The sequence below is a fragment of the Grampus griseus genome, assembly GCF_964374135.1.
Source record: "Grampus griseus genome assembly, chromosome: 13".
In the NCBI taxonomy this organism is placed as follows: Eukaryota; Metazoa; Chordata; class Mammalia; order Artiodactyla; family Delphinidae; genus Grampus; species Grampus griseus.
Window position 1 is genome coordinate 78383545 of NC_139007.1, and position 26681 is coordinate 78410225.

Consider the following 26681-nt stretch of genomic DNA (forward strand, 5'->3'; position numbering starts at 1 on the left):
CCCAGGTTTGTCTGAGTCTAAGCCACCTCCCTTTCCGTTGTACCTTTTTGTCTCAAGTTCTAAGTGTTTTTCTAAACTTTGGACTATCTATTTTATATATTAGGAAAGATGGAGGAATTTGAAGTGGGCAGGAGGTTGTCATCCAGAGGTAGGTACGGACTTGGGCGTGCGTCATGAGCGTAATGAGTGAATCGGAAGAGTGCTGTGGATGAGTGGAGTGGAAAGGCTTTTCCTAAGGTTTCTGATGAAGACCTTCCTCCAAGAGCTCTGATGCCTGGATTTATGTCAGGCCTTATGAATGGGACTAGTAGTTAGCCAAGGCTCTGTCCTCTCCCTTGACCTCTTCAGTATTTTTATCAGTGCCGTGGAGGGAGGTATGAATGAAATGGCATGCTGATTTAATTGGTGGTTGACGTCAAGATAGGAAATGCAGTTAGTATGTTAGATGTCAGGCCAGAATAGTGACCAGAAACAAGCAAAATGAAAATAAGCAGAGATAAAAATTTTTGCCACTTGAGTCAGCTAACCAGCTGTATAATAGGAGATGGGGGAGGTAGGGTTCCGTCACAGCTGATGGGACGGATCAAGGGCGTGATGAGTCTGTCAAATAATACAGGTACCTGAGGCCAGATTTGTACTAATGTAGGATTTGTCCTAATGTAGGAGGAGAAGCAAAGTCCTCCCCATGATATGTTTTGTGTTAAGAGGACTAAGAACTGGCATATTTTGCTCAGAAAAGGGAAATAGATATAGCTATCTTCAAATATTCTGCGAAAGGATCAAAGTAACAAAACCAATGGGTGTAAATTACAAGGAACAGATTTTTGTTATATAGAAGGAAGAAATTCATAACATTCATGGTTGCAGACACTTTTAGGGGATTCATACGTACATCATGTATGGACCAATGAGGTTCTTTTCAGTTCTTAGATGCTGTGTTTCATTGATAAATCCTTTATCAGGGTGCCTTAAGAATTGTGTGATCAAATGATAATGTGTTAAAGTGCTTTGGAAGTGCATGGTAGATGTTGGTCATTATATGATTATGCAGGTCAGGAGGGTCTTTGGATGGGTTTCTAGAGGATATTATACGAACCTCTGACACTATATGCTAGATTTGAGATGTATATACATCCTGGATGTATTTTTTTTTAAAAAAGAGTGTCCCTAAGAGTTAAGAATCACAGCTTCTGATTGTTACTTTTTATGGGTAGTTGATGGAAATTAGTTTATATACATAGGTAACAACCTATTAATATTTTATTTCTAATCTTAATAATTCTGAAAAGTAAAAATCCAGTGATATTTTAGATTTTTAGATTAGAGATAAAATTTAAAATGTGGTTAGGAAAAAATACTGTGCCTTCTACTCCTGTTTTGTTTAATGATATATATGTGAAAAACAAACTTCTTTATTTAAAACTGTAAATCAAAACATGTTTATTTCAGAGAAAAACTGCTCAAATAAAAGTTGTCTATAATCCCACCTTTACAAAAAAAATTTTTATCATCCCCTTGCCCCCTTCCTTCAGATTTCGTTTTGTGGCTCCACAAATATGTATGTTCCCTGTAACTTGCCTTAAGGAAACCAAACGAAAAACAAAAATATTGACAATGGTCCTCTTTCCAAGTCAGTATATGAGTATTTCGGTTCCTCCCTGCCCCTCCTCTCACGTTGTGAATGGCATCATGGTTAGAGGGCATCAGTAATTTGATGGTTCTTAGAGCCAAGAACAAAACAGCCTTTCCTGCCTTGTCTGATGTCTTAGGATTCCAGTTCTTGATCCTTCCTGTACCGTTGTAGAATGTGGCAAATATTCCTGACTGACCAGAGGAGAACCTACAGTGTATAGATAACCAAATTTGAAGTTTCAGTGTTTTAGTTCGAGTCTTAATTAAACAGGCACTATTTTGCCATTAATAGAAGTAAAAAAAAAAAAGTGGTTTTAGATGCTGGGTTGCATTTTTTTTCTACCTGATTCTCATGATCGTACACAGAGGCGTGATACAGCGGAAGGAAATGTGGACCTGAGTCAGGAGACCTGCACTAGTACTGCAGCCCTGGGCCAGTCCCCGCAGCTCCAAGCCTCCATTACGTCATCTTCGGTAATTGGATTCTGTGGTAGTAGTGACAGTGGTAACTGAGAATCTTGGTATTTTCTGGCTTGAAGGGAATATGAATGAAGTGAGGGAAGAATATTTAGTGCCCCGTGCCTGTTTTTGACTTAAACTGATTTTTTTTTTTTTTTTTTTTTTTTTGCGGTACACGGGCCTCTCACTGTTGTGGTCTCTCCCGTTGCGGAGCACAGGCTCCGAACGCGCAGGCTCAGCGGCCATGGCTCACGGGCGCAGCCGCTCCGCGGCATGTGGGATCTTCCCGGACCGGGGCACGAACCCGTGTCGCCTCCATCGGCAGGCGGACTCTCAACCACTGCGCCACCAGGGAAGCCCACTTAAACTGATTTTAATGCCATTAGGAGAAGAATTTGACTACTAATGTTGCATTATATATTATCATTGACTTTACGTGCATCTTCTGCATGTGTGTACAGAAATTGCTTAGTGAGTTTTACTTTTTATTTTCGAGAACACTTTATGTGATCAGTCCTCATTCCCAGGCAGTTATGAGGCACCATGATCCTCCTAAGTCATTTGTGCTGTATGCTGAGTGAGACATAAAAAAGTACAAAGCATGGACATTGCCATTTTAGTCTCCTTGGGAGTTAAGAAGTAACACATAAAAATGAAAAAAACGGTACATGAGTTAAATATCAATATAAGGCAACCCAGAAGTCGGTTACAGCCTGCATAGGAGAGATTCTAGCAGGTCCCACAGATAGTGTTACTGGGGTGTGGTCCTTGATCCGGGGCTTGAGTGAGCTTGGGTTTAGACAGGCAAAGAGCAGAGCAGCAGCATCCTCCTGCTTGTGTGTGCTGTGAGTGAGGGTGTAGGTGCGGGGACGGAGGCGGCCGAATGTGGGGCAGCTGTGTCCCGCCCACCCCCATCCCCCAGCAAGCCATGGTAGTGTTCGCAGGATGCCTGGGAAAAAACAGGCATTTTATAGTTATATTTAGACATCATCACAGAAAAGTCAACATAGATTGCCTCGCGATATGACAGCCACTACTTACAGGTCACTCTGGCTGGCCCTGATCGCTATCAACTGAGTTTTCACACAGCTGTAATTCATGCACATCACTCTTAAACATTTGACATTGTTTTAGATGTACTTTTCCATGTCCCTGTCCATTCCACTATGCTGATATATTATGGCTCATTCTCATATTCTACAATCGTTGAATAGTTGGGTTGTTTCAGTTTTCTTCTTTGAACAACTAGTCGCTCTGAGATCCTTTTAGTTCTCACTAATTCAATTTTCATTATAATTATGAGGCAGGTATTTCTCGCATTTAGTGAGTGAGAAAACTAAGAAATAGGCACCAATATTCAGAGTCACACAGTGGTATTAACTGTTGGGATAAGGGTGTGGACCCTCTCTGAGTCCAAAGTCCATGCTTTCCCCACAGGACAGACCATGCTTTCTCCCCTCAGTATTAGAAATCATGTAGCTGCAGACAAATTTGGATAAATAGCACCCCTGCCCCATTCGAGAGGGTATTATAGTTGGAACAAGGTAATAATTTTTGAAGCTTTTGTTTAAAGCTTCTTGTCATAGTGGGCTTCCCTGGCGGCGCAGTGGTTAAGAATCCGCCCGCCAATGCAGGGGACACGGGTTCAATCCCTAGTCTGGGAAGATCCCACATGCCACGGAGCAACTAAGCCCATGCGCCACAACTACTGAGCCTGTGCTCTAGAACCTGTGAGCCACAGCCACTGAGCCCACGTGTCACAACTGGTGAAGCCGACGCGCCTAGAGCCCGTGCTCTGCAACAAGAGAAGCCACCGCAATAAGAAGCCTGCACACTGCAACGAAGAGTAGCCCCCGCTCGCCACAACTAGAGAAAGCCCGCGTGCAGCAGTGAAGACCCAACAGAGCCAAAAAATAAATAAAATAATAATAATAATAAAAGCTTCTTGTCATATTATCCTTCAGAAAGAGTTTACCACTGCTTTATACATACTAGTTCAAATACTCGTTGACTCACATTGGGATTTATTATTTTTGTCATTTCATACGTAATGGAATATTACTTCAAAAGTTTTCTTTGGTTGCTGGTAAGACAGAACATTTTCCCAAATAATGATTCAAAAGGGGGAGAGTTTTTCTTTCCTTGAGCTCTTGTTTAATCCAGATATATAGATATGATTATAGATCAAGAAGATGTGATAGTTCTTCTTTCTGTGGGTTTTTCAATGTCTTTCTTCAATTTGTGGTTTAAGGAATTTGGCTGAAAAAATTGTGAAATATTATATTCATAAAGAAACTACTAATAAGATATCCCCTTAACTTGATATTTAGGAGTGAATACGGTTACGTAGATATCTTTATTATAAATACTTGTGTATGTATACTCTGAAAGAGGGATAATGAGGGAATATCTAAGTATAAAAAGCATCTGAAGGATGCTATAATATCTGAATATATATCTGAAGGATGCTAAAAATATATAGGGACTTGTTCTTTAACTTGGATAATCTTTAAAGGGTAGGTGGATTTCCAGGCCAGCCTCTGAAACCCTATTTAACCTATAATACAGCCTAACTGTGCTACCTGATATGTCTAGAATCTATATTCAAATATATATTTAAAAAATTTACTTCGTACTCCTTCTTATTTAGTAGTCCCAGGGATGGGAAACCTTCTGAGACTTTGGAGGATGTAGGCAGCAGTGGCAGCTTGCCAGAAGGAGATCCAGGAAACGGGTGTGTGTGTGTGTGTGTGTGTGTGTGTGTGTGTGTGTGTGTGTGTGTGTGTGTGTGTGTGTGTGTGTGTGTGAGAGAGAGAGAGAGAGAGAGGGAGGGAGGGAGGGAGAGGGGGAGGGAGAGGGGGAGGGAGAGAGAGTTATAACTCATACATACATAACTACATTTTTTTTTTTTTTTTTTGCTGTACACGGCCCTCACACTGTTGTGGCCTCTCCTGTTGCGGAGCACAGGCTCCGGACGCGCAGGCTCAGTGGCCATGGCTCACGGGCCCAGCCGCTCCGCGGCATGTGGTATCTTCCTGGACCGGGGCACGAACCCGTGTCCCCTGCATCGGCAGGTGGACTCTCAACCACTGTGCCACTAGGGAACCCCCATAACTACATATTTAAATATATACATATGTAAAAACTTACTTGAATAAGGAAGAGTTACAAGAAAGTCTTATCAAGTAATAAAATTCATTAGAAGCTGAGTAACTAAACATAGACTAGTTATGTTAAGACTTCTTTGAAAATGGGCTGGACACACTGTGACTCTAAAAGCGCTTGTCTTATTTTATGGAATTGAAGTCCAAATTGCAGCAGTTGTGGAATGGTAACTAGAAAGGAAAAATGTGCTTGGAATAACATATTTAGAGAAATATTTGAGGACTATTCTTAATGTGGTGGTCTCTGATATAAATTATATGTGAGAATTGAAAATGGTGATACTGGAGAATCAATAGAAGGGTAGATGATAAAAATACAAAGTTGTTTTGGGTTAGATGTGACTATGAGAAGTGAATTGATTTTTGGGAAAGTCTTAGATTTGATCTGGGTTTTGTTTTCTTTAAGGAGAGAGTTGTAAAAAGCAGGGGTTGAGATCCTGCAGTGGTACATATTTAGTGTTAAAAGTAGCAAGAGTACACAGTGGGATGAATTTGGATTGTGGTTGATTATTTAATAATAGGCCATAAGGAGAGAAGGTTAAAATTAAATAATTTGCACTGTGTAAGTATCTTATTTTCATATCTGAATCTCACTGAAAGGCATTTGATGCATTTTGAGAGGTAGAGATAATCTGTGTATTTCATGCTTTCGATTTTCAGAAATCTCAGGGTTAAGCTAACATTTTGACATGGGTGCAAATTAACTGAATTTTAAGTAGGGCTGTGAGAGTTTATGGCAGTGATGAGAAAGATATTACAAAACAGTTTCAGTCACTGATAAGGTGAATTTGCTGCACTGTTATCTATAGCATTAAAATATAGACATTCCAATCATTCTCCCATTTTAAATTTCTGCTTTAATTAAGCCAGTTTGGGTCGTGCACTATTTAAAGTCAAGTAAGCAGACCTTTCCTATGCCCCGGCTAATTCAGATTGAATGTGAAGATAGGGCTGCCTCGGGCCCCATATTGGAAATTTAGCCTGAAATCTGATTTACTCTCTGTGGGCCATTCATTCACTCTGCGGATTCTAGCATCACCAGCTCAGCCTTGATTTTCACACTTTCATAGAAAGTTTTATTTTATCTTTTGAAAGAAAGTGTGGAAAATCATTACATTTTGCTTTTCTTAGGCATAAATTCTAATTTAAATCATTCTGAGAAAACTTAATTTAGTTTTCAATTTTAGTTTCATTACATGAGGTCACCATGTATGTTTGTATGTTGATTGTGAAGTCAGCACAGTTTGTGTAACATCAGTATATTGTTTGAGCAATTTCTGTCACAGTAAGTAAACGTTTTTCTTGGCTGGTGAAAGTGGCACAGTTGAAATTCCATGAAATTGTGAATTTTGAGCGGAGCTGTTTGGCCTACACATATCTTCATTCAGGTGAGATCAGTTCCTGGCAAATTCCTATGAACCCCTCAGGACTAAGCTCAGGTATTTCTATAGGTGGGCTTTGTGAGAACTCAGACCCACTGGCGTGCTCTCTCCTCACGGCCCCTTCAGGATGTCTGCTGGGCTGCACTGTCATCTTTGTTCAGCCTGTTCACCTCTCCAGGACAGCCACCGACACTTGTCCACTTTTTGCTTCCAGTGTCCTGCGTAGTGCATATGGTAGATGCTTAGTAAATGTGTGATGAGTGGGTTACTCAAGTCATTGAAATGAGCACCAGGGTACCCCTAAGAAGGAGGGAGGGCAGAGACTGCGGGCAGCCTTGGGGGATGTGTAGGACTGGGGCTTCTTTTTTTTTTTACATCTTTATTGGAGTATAATTGCTTGATTGGGGCTTCTTGTAGCTTTCCCGCCTTGGGTTTGGGGTCTACACTCCTGGCTCCCCCTCACCTCCTATTCATGCCCAGCTCCCGGTCTTCCAGGAGCTGCCCTCACCTCTGCAACGAGACTGCCCTCGCCCAGCTCAGCAGTTACCTCCCAGTCACGAGGCGTAGCCAGAGCTTCAGCCCTCACCTGTCGGACTCCTGGGCTGCAGTTGGCATGTTGCGACACCTGCTCCCTTCTCCTCCATAGCACCGTGCTCTCTACAACCTCTAACTACATTTTCTGACCATTCTTTTGCCTCCTTTTCCCTTCTACCTACTGTTCTCTTTTCATATATTCTTCCTGGGTAGAGTCCTTGAGTTTTATGTTCTTCATATTAATGAATTCATCCAGTATTTACTGAGGAGTTACTGTGTGCCAGGTGCACTGTTTGACTTGTGTCCTGGAGATATAATGTGAGTGAGTAAAACAGGAGTCGCCGCCCTCCAGGAGCATGTATTCTCTGTATGCTGACTTCCCTATTTATGATTCTGGGTCAGACCTTCCTCCCCAAGTTGGAAACTCATGGTGGCTCTTCCTTCTGGATATTTTCACCTGGATTTCCTTACAGGAACCTCAGTTTTAATATGCAGAATACTAAAGGCTCCCGCCCTCTGGGGAGGGTTGATCTGCTTCTACTACTGCATGCTGTCTCACCTGGTGTCTTATCATCTGTTAAGCCACCCTTGACACCTGTCTTCCATCACTCACAAGTCGTGCTGTGTTGCCATTCTCTTACTTGAATCTGGGCTTGCTTTTGCCCAGCGCTGCTACCAGCCCAGGACCTCAGCTCCCCTGCCTCTGTGGCAGCCCACCCTGGCTCCGGGCAGCTGCCAAGAGAGTGGTCCTTGCGGAAGGCGGATCTGACTCTATAGTTCTCTGTTAAAAGCACCCGGTGGTTTATCCCCAAGGTACAATCTGAAGCCTTTAAAATAGCACGTAAGGCTCACCCATCTACTGGCTTCTGCCTGCTCCAGCTGCCGCTTGGCTTCTTGGATCTAAACTGCTTATGTTTCCTCACACACGCCAGGCAGCTCAGCTCCCTTGAGCCTGTGCTTTATGCCGTTTCTTCTGCTCCGTGGTACTCTGTGCCCTGGCCCTCCCCACCTTGAACGTGGCTTCTTCCATTTACCCTGCTAATCTTCAAGCCTTCCTGAGAGTCCCCGTGTACTCAGTGTGAACATAGAGTCTGGCACACAGTAGGCATCAGTATATGGTTTTGGAAGGAAGGAAGGAGGGATCTGTAGGCCTTTGTAGCACCGCGGTGAGGGACTTCCGCCACCACCGCTTTGCTCCTTTGAAGCACCCAGGGCATGAAAGCGCAGACTGAGGCTCCAGTTCGGCTCTCCTGAATGGCCTTGGCCCTGAGGCCCATGGGCTGACTCACCAAGCCAAAAATAAAACTCAAAGTCTAGTTTTGAACTGGTTATGTTTGGTAAGATGCTTACTTGCATGGAGAAGGTGGCTTGTGACTCACAGTCTGGGTGCTTATTCATGTGCACTAGTGATCTTTGAAAATTTTTACCCTAGACATTCTGTGTTATCTGAAATCTATCCTTTCACTTTCTAATGAGCACTCAGATGCATTAATGTTTGATCAGGACTTGCAGACTCAGGTCTAAAATAAAGTAATTGTTCTAAGAATACTTTGAAGTCAGAAAGGGTTCCTAACCACTCGCTGTGCTTTACCTTTGTTACTAGTAAGCTAAAAGGAGCTGGGTGAGATTAACTCATGCCCGTTTCCCGTATGCATAGTAGAATTTTAGATGAACGCGAAATCTTTCCTTATATTGTTTGCTCCAGATCCCTCTTAATTATTAAAGCCTTACTAAAAGTAAAAAATTAAATGTCTTATATCCACCTAGGTTTTTTTCTTAATGTTTTTCTGGGTTTTATTTGTCAGGTCATCGTTTTTAATATTTTCAAAAGAAAGGATAGTTGCGTTTATAATGTATACGTTAGCATAGCAAACTTTCTGCCTTTGTAATAATGACTTAATAAGCCTACTTCTTCGTGTATTTCTTCACAGGGCAGCCCAATGGATCCCATGGTGATGAAGAGACCTCAGCTGTATGGGATGGGCAGTAACCCTCATTCTCAGCCACAGCAGAGCAGCCCTTACCCGGCAGGTTCCTACGGCCCCCCAGGCCCACAGCGGTATCCGATTGGCATTCAAGGTCGGACCCCAGGGGCCATGGGAGGAATGCAGTACCCACAGCAGCAGGTTTGTGCTAGTTTTTACTCCACTTCCCCGCACAGTTGGTCCTAGTTTTGTCTTTGTCTTTTACTGTCTACCGAAGATTAGTTTTGAGAGTATTGGGGGGGCATTTCACTGATTTTTCTCTACTTTTTAAAAGATTTCATAGTTTCTTGAAATAATCACAGGTACAATGTTTCCCACCCTCTCTTTTAAAGAAAGAAAAGTGACCTTCTTAGAGCAAAGTGGACAGAATTCCTGTTTGGTAGGAAGCCTGTGTTACCAGCTATATTTGAAAGATTGACTGTGTCCTCATTTTGCAGCAAATTATATAGATCTAAACCCCAAAGTGAACTTGGCTTTCTAATATTTCTGATGTCAGACAGTGTCAAATTTTGAGCTGTGAATAAACTTCTTAGGGTGAAGTTTTAAGTTATTTAAAGGTCTTTCTCATAAAGATGGCATCAGCTTAAAATTTTTTGAGTCTCCCCAGAAGTTATTTTGCTTTTATTTCTTGACGTATTTCTTCTGTATCTTTTAAAAAAGATTTCTGTATTTCTTATAAGAGAATTTGATGTGTATCAGTTTTCGTAGGTTTGATGGGTTTTGTGTTTTTACATAAACAAAAAAGAGTTTTTCTTCTTTTAAAAAACAATATTCTTCTCCTTTTTCTCTAGAATCAAATAGTTGGAGTTACCTTAAATGACCATCTACCTTCTTGCAGTAGTAAGCCTCCAGTCTCTTGGATACTGGAGAGTATATCCTTGTAATGTTGCCATGAGGAGAGTCAGACTTGTTTTAGGGTATGTCGTTTCTAGGAGCACCAGAAAGGCTGATTTATAAATTCCCGCACCATGCCTTTAACCTGGTGGTGCATCGGGTTGATGCCCTGCTTGTTTTCCTGCCTCCAGATAGGTTATTCCACAGTGTTGCCAAGCAACCCGTTCCAGAGTTTCACAGTACTTCCTCTCAGGAAATTCTTCCCCATGTTTGACCAAAAATCACTGTGGAAAAAGGTTGGATAGAACTTTTGTTCTCTCTGAAGTGAATGTGGAGAATGATATACTTTATATGCTCCATAGCTGTGTCCTAAAAGTTCACAGATAAATGACACTTCAGCCCTGTCTTTTTAGAGACTGAAAATTGTCTTTCCTCTTTATCTTAGTTTGTCCTTTGGCGATATTTTTATGTTAAGGCAGTTGTAAGGAAAGATAGAAGCAGCTCAGCCTTTGAATCCCAGCTATTGATTCTTTAAATGGCCTTCGTTATTGTCAGAAGTTCTCACCCCTTGTTTATTAAAGATTGGCCACTCAGAATTTTAGCAGTCAGTTGCATACTTAATTGTATTGTAATTTGATTCAACATTACTCCTTTCTTCCAGTAATACTTTGCTGCCTAGAGTAAAATTCTTTAGTTGAGGCTGCTAGTTATGAGAAGGATTTAATTTGTAAATGATTGAAAAGTACGATGAGAGTTGTGATTTTTTTTTTCCTCTCTCTCTCTTCCTTTTATTTTATTTTACTTATTTTTACGTTTTAAAGCTAATTTTCCCTTAGTTGAGGGGAAGAAGGCCCAGGCAGCCAGCCGAATAGAGTCCTGATTCTGCTCTACAGCTGATTTCTTTTGGGCTCTGACAGTTCTGTATGATACTCTGGCCACAGGAAGAGAGTAGAGACAGAAGGGCAGTGAGAAATGGCAGGACGGGTGGAGGGAAGTAGATGCCGCCACTCCCTGTTCCTGCACCTTCCTCTCCACCATGTTTTCCTGAAGGGAAATTCGAGAGTCATTTCAAAAGGAGCTGTTCATGGCAAGCTACTGGATGACCCTTTACCTTTTTCTCTGAATGAGTTGAAGTCTTATTCGAAGTTTAAGACGTTGGTTTATTTTGCAGTCCCAAGGTGGGAATCTAACAAATGGAGAGGTGTGAAGAATGATCACCTAGGAATATTTTTTTTCATTATTTTCTTCCCACATATGTAAGGCTAAAAGTAGAGGACATACACAGTTACATAGAATAACCTTAGTTTTCTTGGCTTTTCTGTTTTATTTCATCCTGGTGGATTTACATACTTTCAAAATCCAGTAACTCTCAGATTTATTTGAAGGGACAAATTGATAAAGGTTACCCACCAAGTATTTTAGCAAATTTTTTAATTAAGATTTTAGATTAGGTATTTTACTACTAACCCCAAAAAAATGCCTAATTCTGATTAAGCACAGATCTTTCTGATAATGAAAGAAAAGTAGGGTATCTGGTAAGAAATGGAATGCCCTGGCTGTCACACTTCCATATTGAGTTAATCATAATCGGACGTTCTAAATAATGTTTATTGCTTTTTTACTTTTTCATTTAGTTATAATAAGACCTTCAAGTATTGTTTTTTTGTTTTGAAACCTAAAAGGCTAAAAAGAACTGCTAATGCATTTTTGAATGTGTGTAACATTTTAAAGGGGACACACAGCACAGTACCAAGTTCATGTGATCAGTTAGGTGTAGGCTAATTAATAGCTTTGGAAAGGAAAAGAAATAATGTGGGTTTTGGTAAAGGTTATTAGAACACATTTATTTTTTTAGCTTTAGTCTGTGTCCTTTGGTGAGGAATTTTCGGTGAGTTGCTTTATTTGCGAATTTTGGATAATTATAAACTTGGTCCACAAACAAGGTCCTGGCACAGTGATTGGCTGCCAGTCCTATCCATCTTCTCTTAGTGCTGATGTAATTGGTTAAGCATTGTTGTGGTCATGGCTGGTAATGTTCTTCAGGGAAAAAACTGGAAGATAATGATGACATTGAGTTTTTATTGAGTGGACATCACCACCTAGGCATGACTTTACTTTGGATGGCCTCCAAAGCTTTCTGTGCTTGGTTTGTGAACCTCTAATGAGCTGAATCCAGTTCATTTAATATCGCTCATATATTTCTGCAAAGGATTAAAATGTAGGAATTCAAGTTTGTATGTTGAGTTGCCCACTTACTAGCTGAGTGGTAAGTTGTCTTTGGCTCAGGGGTCACAGTTTGATTCCTGGCTGGCGTTCTACTCCTGTGACAGGAATTTTAAATGAGTATTCTGTTAGAAAGAACCACAGTGCTTATATGAAATTTAACATTCATAGTATCACTGCTTACTTTTTGTCTTGGAGAGTTAGGGGGAACTGGCCACTGAGTGTTGGATTTTAGTATTAACCTGGGGATTCTTGATTTGTATGGTGATAATTTTATTTTTGAACTATACTCATGACTGGGTCTTCGAAGCATGATGTGATAATAGTACATCGTTTTGGTATTTATTAACTGGAACTAGACTTGTGGTCTTTCGCTTGCTGATTCTCTCACATCATCAGACAAAGACATGGTAAACAGATTAGTTTTGCACCGTGTCCTAAAAACTAGTCTACTTGGGTTTTTATTGAGCTGAGAGGGGAAATGAATTTTCTGTGCCTCTGTGGAGAATGTTCTGCCCCTAGGCTCCTGGAATTCAAACCTGGGGATGGTTAACAGAAGTACACTGGTTGATTTCATCTAATACGGAGCTACACAGAGGATGTATATTCTTTAAGGTTACTAGAATCTGACTCTGAGTTTTTTAGATTTTGTTTTTTTAAACTTAGACACCAATGTATCCTTTGCTTGATCGGGGATGTGGGTGAGCAAATGTTTTATTTCATTTTTCTTGTCCTTTGTGATCATAAATGTATACATAGGCCTATGCTGACTTGCTTTAAAAAAGATTTGTCATATAAAAGAAATAACACCGAGAAGAAATAGGTTACAGAAGCGAAGTTATATTTATTTGTGTCAAGCTGATTTCAATTATGTGGTCTGAGATTTTTCTCGAGTTATCAAGTGTTATTGGACTGGTATTTTAACTCTCCATATCTTGTTGCAGATGTTTGTATAACCTGATACCTGTTGGAATTATAAAACCAGGGAAGGAGAAAAAGGGCAAAGTGAGAGATGTATAAGTTCATGAGTGCTTCTGCAATGGGAAAACATGACTTTTTAGTTTTTAAACACATCTGTATTGTGAAGACCTTTACAACAACAAGAATATGGAATATAATTATTGCTTTGAAAGATATCGTGGCAAAATTAAATAGAACTTGTTATTTTTGTTAAGGTGACCCATCTGAACTTATCACTTTCAATCTGAATAACAACTGAATTAAACACCAAGGTTGTTTTGAAAAAGGCTTTAAAAATGAATAGGTGTTTCAATTTGTGCCTTTATCCTCTACACCCTTTGGATGTGTCTATTTTGCTGTGTGTTTTTTGAGTAGAATATTTATTTCAGAACATAAGCATTTTATTTGGTACCATCTTAACAGCCAAAACACTTCTTCCAACACACGTATTTATTTTGGCAGCAGATGTTTCTAAAAGGAGACAAACATTACAATTGTTTGGCTAAAATAAATGTTTTCCTTGGGGTTATTAAGGAGCCAGGTGAATTCTAGGATTCCCACCTGTGTTACTTTATATTGTCAATCTATTCTGGAAAAAAATTGCTTTTTAAAATACAGTTAAAATTATGTTTCGATATAGTTTTAACAATGTTTCTGAAAAGTAAGGAAGAATGGGGTGAGAAGGACTGGTTAAAAGAGTTTTTTTTTTTTTTTGCGGTACGCGGGCCTCTCACTGTCGTGGCCCCTCCCGTTGCGGAGCACAGGCTCTGGACGCGCAGGCTCAGCAGCCATGGCTCACGGGCCCAGCCGCTCCGCGGCATGTGGGATCTTCCCAGACCGGGGCACGAACCCGTGTCGCCTCCATCGGCGGGCGGACTCTCAACCACTGCGCCACCAGGGAAGCCCTAAAAGAGTTTTTTGACATGAAATGTTTATTTAGACTTACTCTCTGAATCCTAAGTGTGAATTCAATAGTCAGGGCTTAATTTTAGTTTTCTCTAAAACAGAGCTGAGTTTTCTCTAAAACAGAGCTTCCTATTTAAGGAGCATAATAGGGTGTGATAGGATGAGAAAGGAAGGCTTGACGTAGTGAAATAAAGGAAGGCTTAACATAATGGAGAGGAATGGGTGCCTAGTGTCTGTTTTACCTTCAGAGTCTTAATTTTTTGATAGTTTGTATTCACTCAGAGACATCTACCTGTACTAAATAATATATTAAACATGTATTTTACATGTATATAGATATATACACATATAAACAAACAAATCAATAAGATGAAGGTAAACTTTTTGGCCAGTAAAATAGTGAATGCTTTGAGATTTCTTCTGCTGTGTTATTCACAGCATTTTTCTATACGCATGTTCTGTTCTAAGAGAGTTGGAGCCAAGCTGCTTTGCTTGTATACCTGAAACGTTTGGAGTTTTTTTTCACGGGTTGCAGATTTTATAAATAATGGCCTTTTGTTGGCCACATTTTGTCTTGATTTCCTCACTTGTTCTTCATCAGTGAATATGAAGATATATAAGCTTTACACCTCACATTTCTGCTTCCAAGTAGATAGCAGATGCTACTGTCTTTGATGCCAAAGTTCCCTGTAGATGGAGTTTTGTACCAAGAAAATATTTTTGAAAAGATCTCTAGATATGTTAATTTTTAGTTGTGCTTTAAAATTTAAATTTCTGGACTATTTAACTGGTTTTATTTACTTCTTATATTGTAGTTGAATTTCAACATATTTTGAAACATTCAGTGTGACATTCTTAACAGAGGTGTGTTAGAAGAGGTTAAATTTTAGGTTAAATATAAAGTTTTAAATCTTTAGCCTTTTTTCTTAAAAATGAGGGAAGACCAGGTTTTATACTTGAAAGTTTAATGAGAAAATGTGAAATGATTTCTCTTGTAGTTTGGAAAACTACTTTTTTAAAATAATTAATTAATTTAAGTTTTGGCTGCATTGGGTCTTCGTTGCTGAGTGCGGGCTTTCTCTAGTTGTGGCAAGCGGGGGCTACTCTTTGTTGTGGTGCACGGGCTTCTCATTGCAGTGGCTTCTCTTGTTGCAGACCATGGGCTCTAGGCATGCGGGCTTCAGTAGTTGTGGCACACGGGCTTCAGTAGCTGTGGCACGTGGGCTCTAGAGCGCAGGCTCAGTAATTGAGGCGCAGGGACTTACTTGCTCCGCGGCATGTGGGACCTTCTCAGACCAGGGCTCGAACCCGCATCCCCTGCATTGGCAGGCGGATTCTTAACCACTGCGCCACCAGGGAAGTCCTGGAAAGCTACTTTTATATTAGGAAGTTTATACTGATGTGTGTGTGTGTATATTTTTTATTATTATTATTATTTTTTAACCTGGACATTTACATTGCCCTAGAAATTTTAAAGGTTACATACAGTGTACAGTGCCTATTCTCTGCTGGTAGCTTATTCTGTTTTTTCATTTACATATGAGTTCTATGTATTTTACATATCTAGACATTCAACCTAAAATATCTGTTAAGCTTTTCTATTATATTTTTATTTTTGAAATGTAAAACTCAAGTATACGTTTTAGGCAGCGTTATAATCACCTGGATATTTAAATACATTTGGTTTATTTGCTTTCATCAAAGAAACATTTAGTGTGATATTTATGTTAAAATTTAAACAATTCAGTTAAAGCTAACAGTTGATAACAGTAAAATCAACCAACCACGTTCCTTCACAGCTCCCTGAAAAGCAAACGGTAAAAACAAAAATACCAGAAGATAAATAGAAAGTTAAACTAAGTGGCTTAGCTTAGGCCAGTGGTTCTCCAACTTTGCCGAAGGTTAGACTCTCCTACAGTGCTTTGATACCTCCCAGGTGGATGCCCATATCAATGGCATCTGAATGTAAAAGCTTCCCTCTTTCTAAGCTCCACAGGTGACTCCTGTGCAGCTAGGGTTAACAACCAGGTGTCAGAGATAGACACAGAAGCAGCTTCCTGACCTGCAGGTGTACGCCCTGGGTGCTTGCTCTCCAGCCCTCCTCCAGTGAGTCAGAAACTCACCACTGCTTAAAGGGAAGAAATGTGGCCAGAACCAGGAGTTGGAACAGTTCAGTCCTTGTCGGTTAATGCTTAATCTATGTGCAATACTGAAAAAATCTGTATCTCACTCTGCTCATCTGCTAAATGAGTTTGACTGTAAGATCTCCCAGCTTGGATTTTCCCTTTAAGATAATAGTAAGTTAATGTCTTTTTATTTTAGAGTTTAGAGTCTTGTCATTTCAAATACAGTCTGGTGAAATTTAAGGGTTAACGTTTGACAAGTTGTATTAGTACAGCTACTAACCCAAATCCTTTAAAATTCTTTCTAAAGGGGAAAGAGATTAGCTCAAAGATTTAGCAAATTGTTGTAATCAGTACAATAAATTATCTTCTAACTTTTTTTTTCAATACATTCATTTATTTATTTTTGGCTGCGTTGGGTCTTCGTTGCTGAGCGTGGGTTTTCTCTAGTTGCGGCGAGTGGGGGCTACTCTTCATGGTGGTGTGCGGACTTCTCATTGTGGTGGCTTCTCTTGTTGCAGAGCACGGGCTCTAGGTGCGCGGGCTCAGTAGTTGTGGCACATGGGCTCAGTAGTTGTGGCTCACGGGCTCTAGAGCACAGGCTCAGTAGTTGTGGTGCACGGGCTTAGTTGCTCTGTGGCATGTGGGATCTTCCTGGCCCAGGGCTCGAACCTGTGTCCCCTGCGTTGGCAGGCGATTCTTAACCACTGGGCCACCAGGGAAGTCCCCTAATTTATTATTTTTAAAGTGAAAATTTTCTCAGGGAAACTCTTCCTTCTGAATACCTGGTGTGTGTTAGATATGTAGAATGTTATTTTTTTTTTAGTATGTAGAAAATCTTAAGTTTGAGGGTGCTAACTTTACTTGGAGTCACAAAAAGAATCAAAGAGAGCCAGTAATTACTTACACATTTTACACACTATTACTTTCTAAGTAGTTCTGAAAATAGTGTATACTGTACAACATTGGGATAAACTGTGTACAGTGAATTCTTAATGGAAATAATAAGTTTTAAAAGATTTGTCCTGTGCCGTTACTTCAACTCCTCTTTCACCTCCACAAAGAAGAGCTGGATGGCTTTGTTTTTGTATTTTAAAACAAGTTTTTTCCTAAGGGTAAAGGAAGTCTCTTCTTTTATATTAGTGGAAGAAAGTTAAATTCTTTCTGGTAAAAAGTTGTTTATGGCAGTTTGATTATTTTTATATGCAACAAATCTATTAAGGCCATTTGCCCTTACAGTTTTGAAAATAGCTATAAAAGTTAAAACTGTAGTTGTGAATGGAATTAGAAAAACACTTTAGTAGAGAGGGAGAAGAGAAAGAAGGTGGGTGGAAGCATGAAGGGAAGAGGGGATTACAAGGAGAAAAAGCAGGGAGCCACAGCAGCCTTGCTTTTCTCAGTGGGACTGTGTGGACTCCTCACTAGCACTGGGGACCTTGCTCAGTCCAGGTTTCTCTGACCTCAAGAGGAACTCCCTACGTGGAGCCAGGTGTTAGAAAGTTCCTGGAAATTCTGGAGCTGAGACTTGAGTGTGGTTAGTGTGTGTATATAACATGAACATCCCTTGCCTACTAACAAAGTCCGAAACCCAAGATTAGTAACTGTCTACAGCAGCAGGCATTACGCAGCTTCCCATTTCCTACAAAAAAGTGTGTTTAATCTAGAAAACAGATTGTTCCAAAGATTTAAGCAAATTGGTCTCCCTTTATTGGTATTAAATCATTAAGAGTATACTTTTTTTTTTTTTAATTAACTACCAAACAGACCAGTGGAATTGGCTCTTCAGGGTTAGTCAAAGGCACTGCCTTTGTTCTAGACAACATCAAACATTCAGAAACAAAAAGTAAGATGAATAGCAAAAAAAAAAAAAAACCCAAAAAACAAACCCAGAAAGTACTGGAATAAAAATGCAAAAAAATCTATCATTGCTGAGGTAATTAAGTTTTACTTAATGGTCCTGAGACTGAAAAAATTGAGTTCTACCTGGATGGTTGTAGGAGCTGGTCCCAAGGAGGGCTGGAGAGATTTCTGCTGGGAAGGGAACACCAATTTGAGATGTTTCCACAGAAAAGACAGCCAAGCAGGGACGGTTTCCCAACACTAAAAGTAAAAAGTTCCTTTTTAATCAATATCATCATCATCATTGCTGCCAGAGAGAACTGCGGAAGAGCTGAGGGTCAGAATAATTGTTGGTCTGTGGGCTTCAGAATATTCCTTAAAACAGTCAGCCATGGGGCTTCCCTGGTGGCGCAGTGGTTGGGAGTCTGCCTGCCGATGCAGGGGACACGGGTTCGTGCCCCGGTCCGGGAAGATCCCACATGCCGCGGAGCGGCTGGGCCCGTGAGCCATGGCCGCTGAGCCTGCGCGTCCGGAGCCTGTGCTCCGCAACGGGAGAGGCCACAACAGTGAGAGGCCCGCGTACCGCAAAACAGTCAGCCAGAAAGGAGACTTCCCTTTCCTTTAGTTACTATGTTACCTTGAAATTTCCAATAAGATCTTGAGATAGCCCAGTAATCTAGGTGTCTAGATTATCTAGATAGCTGAGTATCTACGCCTAGGTATGTAGGCGTTTCACATCTTTGGAGGGTCTCCTCAGTGTTGTGGGCTTCATACAGAAATACGACTTTCCTTCTGTACTTCCTACCTGTATGTCCCTTGCCACTTGTCAGGGTCTCAGAGATGAGAGGATCTTATTCCCCGGTAGTTGGCCAAATTCTCATAGTTGGAGAGAAGAGGAGAGACCAGAGTTCCCTTCCAAGTGCACTGGGCTGCTGGAGGGAGAGCTCTCTCCCTTGTCCACTGTTGTCTGCGGCTGAGTTCTCCCCCATTCTTCTTCCTCGTTGGCTTAAAAAATAAAGGGTGGAAGGAGTGATAACGTATGACATCACTGGCCCTGTCTTCACGACATCAGGTGTATCACAGCACATGTAGAGAACGTCCCAGAATGAACAGTTAAAGGACATTTTACTCCACACATGCAGCAGGTCACAAGAGTAATAACGTACAGAGTGCACAGTGAAGCACAGGGATCCGGGGGGATTCCAGTTCTGACCACAGCTGCTAAAAGCTGCAGAAATGGGGCAACGAGCAACATGCAGCGTGTGTAGTTTCAAGTCAGATTCGGCTATGGTCAGTCTAACTGGAAGAATTTAAGTCATCTGAATGCATCCTAGCTGCAAGGGAGGCTATGAATTTGAGTTCTGAATTCATAACTGGCGGGGGACGGGGCGGGGTGCTTTTGGTTACTAAATCTTTGTAGAGAACATTTGACGGTTCCCAAGTTTCTCCTGTGTAAAAAGCACCTGCTCCATTTCCTCCTACCGTTTTCCTCACCCCATAAATGGCAGCTTTGTGCTTCTGCTTTGCTTGCCCAGGCCCAAACCTCACAGTCATCCTCTCTTTCTCAGCCTTTCAATCTGTTAAATAATTCCATTGCCCCTTTTTTTCAAGATAGATCCTGAAACTGAGTACTTCTCACCACCTTGATAGCTGCCACCCTGTGGCCAAGCCCCCATCTCCCATGTGGATTATCACAGCGGACTCCAGAATGGTCCTTTTAGAGGGCGTCCGTCGGGCCCTGGCCTTGCCTCTGGGAGTCCCCCCTTCACTCAGGGTCCCTGAGCCTCCACCACTGACCCTCACCCCTCAGAATACCGTCTTTCTTCCTCTGTGCCTTCGTGTTTGTCCTTCCTGTGCCTCTGAGGCTTTGGCAGGGTCTTTGTGAGTCTTGCTGTCTTATTACTTCTAGCTTTCTCTTCGAAGAAATGTTAACTTGAGGTGCCGTCTGCGACTCGCTGGAGTAGAAGCACACACTCCTCCCGCCCGGGCATTCGTCCTTCCTCCGCCGCGCTTACCACCTGCGTGTGCTTTGCTCCTGTTCGGGCAGAAGCTCTGGGCAGCAGGCACTTGGTTTTGCCCCGCTGTAGCCCATCATCTAGAGCAGTACGTGACACTTCACCAACATTTTCAAACAAGCGAAGGAAAGAATTTGCAGAATTGTAGCCTCTGGCCAGTGGGATCCGTGGACCCCAGTGCAGAGAGGTCTGAGTGTGGTAGCGGCGCGTCTGGCACCTGTGCTCGGCTGCGGGCAGGCTCTTTCCCCGTTGCCTCCTTAGATTCCAGTTGAACTCAGTGACCATCTCCTTTGCTGACCTGTAGGAAGCCTGCTGACGTCTCTGAGCTGTACTTTTAACCCTGTTTTTAGACCCCTGAGGAGTTTCTGATGCCTGAGCTAATTACAGCAGCTGGTTTTCTGTCGTCGCTTATTTCAGTGTGTGCAGTGCAGGGCCCTGTATTCCTTCTGGCTGGGACTAACCCCATTGACTGGGCTGGAGACAGCTGCTCCATGACTGCCTGGCCGGTGATGTTCCTCTGCGTTTGCCTGTGTTTAGTGTAGCGCTCTCAGGAGGGAGAGGAGCTAAGATTCTAGCTCAGAGCTGACTCAGATTTGGTGCCGGTGCGCTGCGAGCTCAGCTCTTCGTCCGAACACCGGCCATCTGACGTTGCTTGCTGTGGACCACCCCTGCCCTCCACCCCCAAACAGTTAGGAGGCCGTTTATAGAAAGACAGTTTTCCGGTGGGGATTTACTGCCGGAGGGTAGAGAATTCCTTCCCAGTGGAGGCAGAGCTCTGTCCTGTGTGGTGGAAGTATGGGGGCTGTGAAATGATGGGGGCACATTTTACATCCATGCTCATACTGGAATTGTGTAAAAGTCAGTGTTTATTTATGGAGAAAACCGTGAAGTTTGACATTTTAGTTCTCCGTAAGTGGAATTGATAAGTTGAGCTCACTGTTCTGAGTAGACGTGCTTTATGGGGCCAGAGCACTTCGCAGACGCTTAGCTTTTAGAAAGGGTATATTGCGGACAGAGATTTGGAGCTGTAGCCTTTACACCCACACTGCACTGTAGCTTGTTTCCGGAAGTGGAGGTTGCGGCTACACCTAGGAGTAGAGAGAGGTGATTTAGCCTGAATCTTTAAAAATTACTGCCGTGTGGTTTATTCCCGTTGAGGATGTATGGTAGGTAAGTAATTCTCACTTTCCAGGAAGGACAGGAATTACCGGCCCCCTCCTCCCCCCACAGTGTCCTTGTCTTCTTCCTGGGCCCGTTTCCCTAGTACTCTTGAGAGGCGGTCACTAGATGACAAAGTACAGTCGTGGTGCCAGGAATTATACTAATAAGTACTTTTACATTACACTCATTTAATTCTTGCCACGCGATTTATCTCCATTTTAAATTATTAATAATAATAATAGCTAGCGTTTGTTAGGGCTTATTCTCTGTCAGGCACTGTTTTTCTTGCTTTACGTCGATTAACTCAGTCCTCACGATGGCCTTCTGAGGTAGGTGTTAGGATCCTCAGTTTACAGATGAGGAAAGTGAGGCGAGAGAGGTTGATCAGGTTGTTCCAATTTACATGCTTACTAAGTGGCGGAGCAAGGACTTCAGATCCCTGGCGCTTTAAGTCTGGGCCCGTGCTAGCACTGCATTTTATGATTCTGGTAAAACTGGAACGCTTCTCATCACTGAGACTAGGATTCATTTGAGTTCTTAAATAATAAGACTGATTATAATTAAGGTAGCCTCATTTTGACATTGCATATTAGTTTCATGGAAAGTCCTTTGTGACTTTTACCAAGTTGAAAACCGAATGTTACCATGTCTGTCACACTTAGAGTTTTTTTTTTATTGAGGTGATATTCACATAACGTAAAATTAACCACTTTAAAGTGTACAATTCAGTGACATTTAGTACATTCACAGTATTGCATAACTATCATCTCTGTCTAGTTCCAAAATGTTTTTGTCACCACCAAATGAGACCCCTGTGTCCATTAAGCACTCACTTCCTGGTTCCTCCTCCCCCTAGGTCCCCTCCCCCTGGCAACCACTAATCTGCTTTCTGTCTCTATAGATTTGCCTATTCTGGACACTTCATTATAAATGGAATCATATAATGTGGGACCTTTTGTGTCTGGCTGCTTTCAGGGTTCACCCCTGTGGTAGCATGTATCAGTGCTTCATTCCTTCTTGTGTTTGAACATTATTCCATTATGTGGATAATACCACATTTTATTTATCCATTCATCTGTTGATGGATGTTGGGTCATTTCCACTTTTTAGCTATTGTGACATGGAAATACATAAAGAAGCTAAGTTTTGAATAAAAACGTAAACATTTTTCATTTCCCCCTTAAACGAGTTTACTAGTTGACTTTTATGTTCATCTCTGACCTCTGCTTTTATAAGTAGGAATGTAAAAAACTGCACCTCTCATCACTTTTTCTGATTATTGCCAGTTTTACCTGTTATTATTGCCCCTGATAACATATTTTAGGGCATCTTTTCTTGTTTTTTTTTTATTAGTATTCATTACATTGTTTTTAATATTATGACAAGATGTGAGCCTGGCGTTATATGATTATTAAACATTAGTTACATGGAAATCCAGAGCCACACACGAATTAAGTCAAATGATTTCTTTTCAAGGTAAAGATGTAAGGGATGACTTATCTTGTTTTAAGTTGATTACCTGATTCTTATAATTCGAATATGAGTAAGGAAGCTCGCAAATCCTTCGTTACTAGTGGCTCACCTGCCATTGGGAAACCTGCATTTGAACTTACGTTTTGATTGCTTTGCCGAATATGCGCACTTGAATCATTCCTACAGATAACATATAGTTGCAATATCTAGCAAGTTACTTATAAAGATTAGATTAAAAAGGACGCCAGTGTCAGTGTCAGGATTCGCAGATTTTCCCTTGTTGCCATTACTGTTACACTTGGCTTAGTTTGCTTCTGGCGCATGGACCACAGGGTCAGTCTGATTGGCTGGGCAATGCAGCTGAGCCCAACAGTCTCTTCTTTTTTTTGTTTTATTATTATTTTTTTTTGCGGTACGCGGGCCTCTCACTGTTGCGGCCTCTCCCATTGCAGAGCACAGGCTCCGGACGCGCAGGCTCACGGGCCCAGCCGCTCCACGGCATGTGGGATCTTCCCGGACCGGGGCACGAACCCGCGTCCCCTGCATCGGCAGGCGGACTCTCAACCACTGCGCCACCGGGGAAGCCCTACAACAGTCTCTTCTTAATGAATTATCATATTCATTCTGAGGGATCTTTCCTATTTGTATTTGAAAAAGAGAGAGTACCTTAAAAAATATCACAGCTATTTAATGTTGGTTGGACATCTGGCTACAGATGACCAGTGTTAAAGAGGGTCTACGGTATGCTCCTTACTCGGTAGAAAGGACTTGCCATCGAGAGGCTCACAGTCTAGTGGAGGAGACATGTAAATTGAAAAGTTAAAAAAGAGTTTCCTCAGTGTGTGTACGCGGTTTAAAAAATAGTATTACAAGGCTTCTTGAGAAAAATACCAATTCCTACTCCATCTTTCCCTGCCCGTGAGTTCCATTTCCTGGAGGCAGCCATTTTCAATTCATAATAATTTATTCTGGTACTTAAATCCATTTCTAAATGACATGATTATATTGCTATTTTTTTTTTCAAATTTAGATTTTATCTATTCTACTATGTAAAAGTTAACTCTTTTTACACTGTCCTGCCTTAGAGTTCCTTTTCCCTTTCTCGTCCCATTAAGGCTAAATCAACATTCAGTGTTTACATTAATAGGGCTGTATAAAGTAACTGTCTTTAGTTGAGACATGAACTATGAATATATTTCTTTAATATACAACTTTCTGTTATCTTGGTGTTGGTAATTGCCTCACTGTTTCACTTTTGAAAAATGTAAACATCACCAATTCGTCTTCATCCTCTGATAGAACTGTACAGGGCCTCTCAGTAAGGTGGGACCCATCAATTAATCAGCTGTATTCAATGTTTTTCATGTTCTTGGATGCCCACCCTCTGATGAATAGCTGTTTGGAGAAATGCCCACGTTTAAGAGCTCTGCCTCTACAGTTCAGGACTCAAATTCATAGGCTCCCTTGCAGCTAGGATGCATTCAGATGACTTAAATTCTTTCAGTTAGACTGATCACGGCAGATTTTGATCTGGAATGAAGCGTGTTGCGTGTTTCCAGATTTCTGTGGCTTTCAGCAGGCAGTGGTTGAGTCCCCAGTCAGAACTGGAATCCCTCTTCCTCTTTTTTCTGCATTCTGAACTCCGTTCCTCTCATGTCTTGCTGCATATGTGTAGTAAAATTTCCCTTAACCATCATTCTTAGAATTACTTTGGCTTCAAACTCAATTTTCTGAACCCATGTCTTCATGTATTCCCTCATTTTAGTGGGGTATATTCTCCAGTAGCTCCTTAAGAAGGGTGAGAGGAATGTTTCCCTGCATGTCAGAAAGATGTCATTTCTACCATTACACTTGATTAGTTGTTTGGTTGAGTATAGAATTGTAGATTGGAAATAATTTTCCTTCAGAAGTTACTGTTCGATTGTTCTCTAAGCTTCTGTTGAGAAATCTAGTGCCTCATCTTTTTTATGCCACCTATTTTTTTCCTCTCTGGTGACTTTAGAAGCTTTTTATTTCTCTGATTCTAAAATATTGATGAACCTTGCAGGTGGTATTTTTATGTTCATTTTGCTGGGCCAATCCAGTATGAAACTCTTCAATTCAGGGAATTTTTTGGAAGGGAGGGCTGTCATTTCTTTGATAATTTCCTCATCTTGATTTTTCTCCTCTCTTACTACCTGGAACTATTATTAGTCAGATGTTAGAAATTCTGGACTTGTTTATTGTTTGTTTATTTATTTTTGCGGTACGTGGGCCTCTCACTGTTGCGGCCTCTCCCGTTGTGGAGCACAGGCTCTGGACGCGCAGGCTCAGCAGCCATGGCTCACGGGCCCAGCCACTCCGTGGCACGTGGGATCTTCCCGGACCGGGGCATGAACCTGTGTCCCCTGCATCGTCGGGCGGACTCTCAACCACTGCGCCACCAGGGAAGCCCTAATTCTTTATTTTTTAAACCTTTTGTTCTATCTTTTTTTCATCCCTTTGTCTTTTTTATTCTGTTTCCTGGTAGATAGTCTTAGTTTGTTTTCCAGCTCTTCTGGTGAATTTTTGGTTTCTGCTTTCATAGTTTCACTTTCCATGAACTTGTTTTTGTCTAAATTGCCTTTTTAAAAATGCCATCTTACTCTTTTTCTGATGGATGCGGTAGTTTATCTCGCCGATGATCATCTTAGGATCTTTGTTTTTGGAGATTTGCTCCACAGTGTTCTCTTGAAGCCTTTCTTGAAACGTCTGTTGTAACAGTTTGGTGCACATGGACAGAAAGCTAAACACTGATAGAAAGCTCTGTGTACTCCGACAGGCATGCCCACTGCTGGGCCTGGTTAATGGGGAGGGGAGCAGACCATTTTGTCTGAGACCCCTCAGATGTTATCTGTGTTCTCCCTTCCCCACAGTTACTCATCCAGAGAGGAAGTCAGGGCATCTGGAAGCTGAATATGTGTGTGTACGTGTATGTGCATATGTCTGTGTGCGTGTGTGTGTGTGTTTCCATTTAATGCTCTCTTCTCCAGCCCCTCTCTACTGCCAACCCCTCCAGATGGGAATCCTCTTGACTTCTGACAGGACTGGGGTTGGGATTAGGGAGGGGGGCTCTGAATAACTACTAACACATTTCACCCAGCCCCCTGCCATCCTCTGACTCCTGAGTCTTTGGGGTTCTGAGCTTTAATTAGTTTGCTTCTTATCCTCTCACCTAGAACAAATTAAAACTTTAATTATCACTTGTCTGTCTGCTTTACTCCTTCCAAAAATTTTTGACCTCTCTTATCTGCTGTCATCTCATCTTCGGTTTTCTTTGTCCTTGTGGGTTTATAGTTTAAAACAGTTCCTTTACTTTTATTTTAATGGGGTTCTATGAGGGAGTAGAGATAAACATGATTATTTAATCTGACATGTTTGCTGGAAATCTCTACAAAGACATCTTTAATAAAGCAGTTTTTTTTCTTACCAATCTGTTGGGAACTCAAGAGGTTTGCACAGTGTGCTACCTGGTAATACCCTAGACTTTCCAGTGGCTCAAGGAATTTGAAGACCCAGAGTCAGCCTATGAATAAATGAACTGAACAGCACAACTGGAGTGTCCTCTGGTTGGCAGGGCGCCTGGCCTGAGGAGGCTGTGTGAGGCGGGGATGGCCTTTGTTTAGAGTAGCCAGGAAAAGCCTCCTGGAATTCAGGAAGTGGTGCTCAGGGGAAAATGACCTCCCCAGCTGTGTTTAGGAAGGAGCCAAGGGGAGGTCGGAAGTAGGAAGGCCAGTAAGGCTCTCCTACCAGCCAGAGGAGAGATCAGTGCCGTCAGGATAAAAGTTCCCCACTGAAGGGGAACCGGGAGGCAGAGTCTAGTTGAGAGAGGTGATACAACAGGGGAAAAAAAAGCTGGAGGTTAATGGCATATGAGAGCAGACATTTTAATGACATTTAGGTCGAAGATGATCCTAGTGTTTTCAGTTTTAAGGATACACTGAATGTGGCTACACTGAATGTGGCTACATTC

General features: G+C 41.6%; 1 protein-coding gene across 8 annotated transcripts in view; it reads left to right on the forward strand.

Moving 5' to 3' along the window:
* ARID1B (AT-rich interaction domain 1B) overlaps positions 1-26681 on the forward strand; it is a 411849-nt gene that overhangs the window by 41306 nt on the left and 343862 nt on the right. For all 8 annotated transcript variants that reach the window (XM_082668765.1, XM_082668758.1, XM_082668762.1 and 5 more), the window contains exon 2: positions 9103-9297. In XM_082668765.1, coding sequence (XP_082524891.1) covers positions 9112-9297 — 186 coding nt within the window. In that variant the 5' untranslated portion in view covers positions 9103-9111. The remainder of the gene's footprint in view (positions 1-9102; positions 9298-26681) is intronic.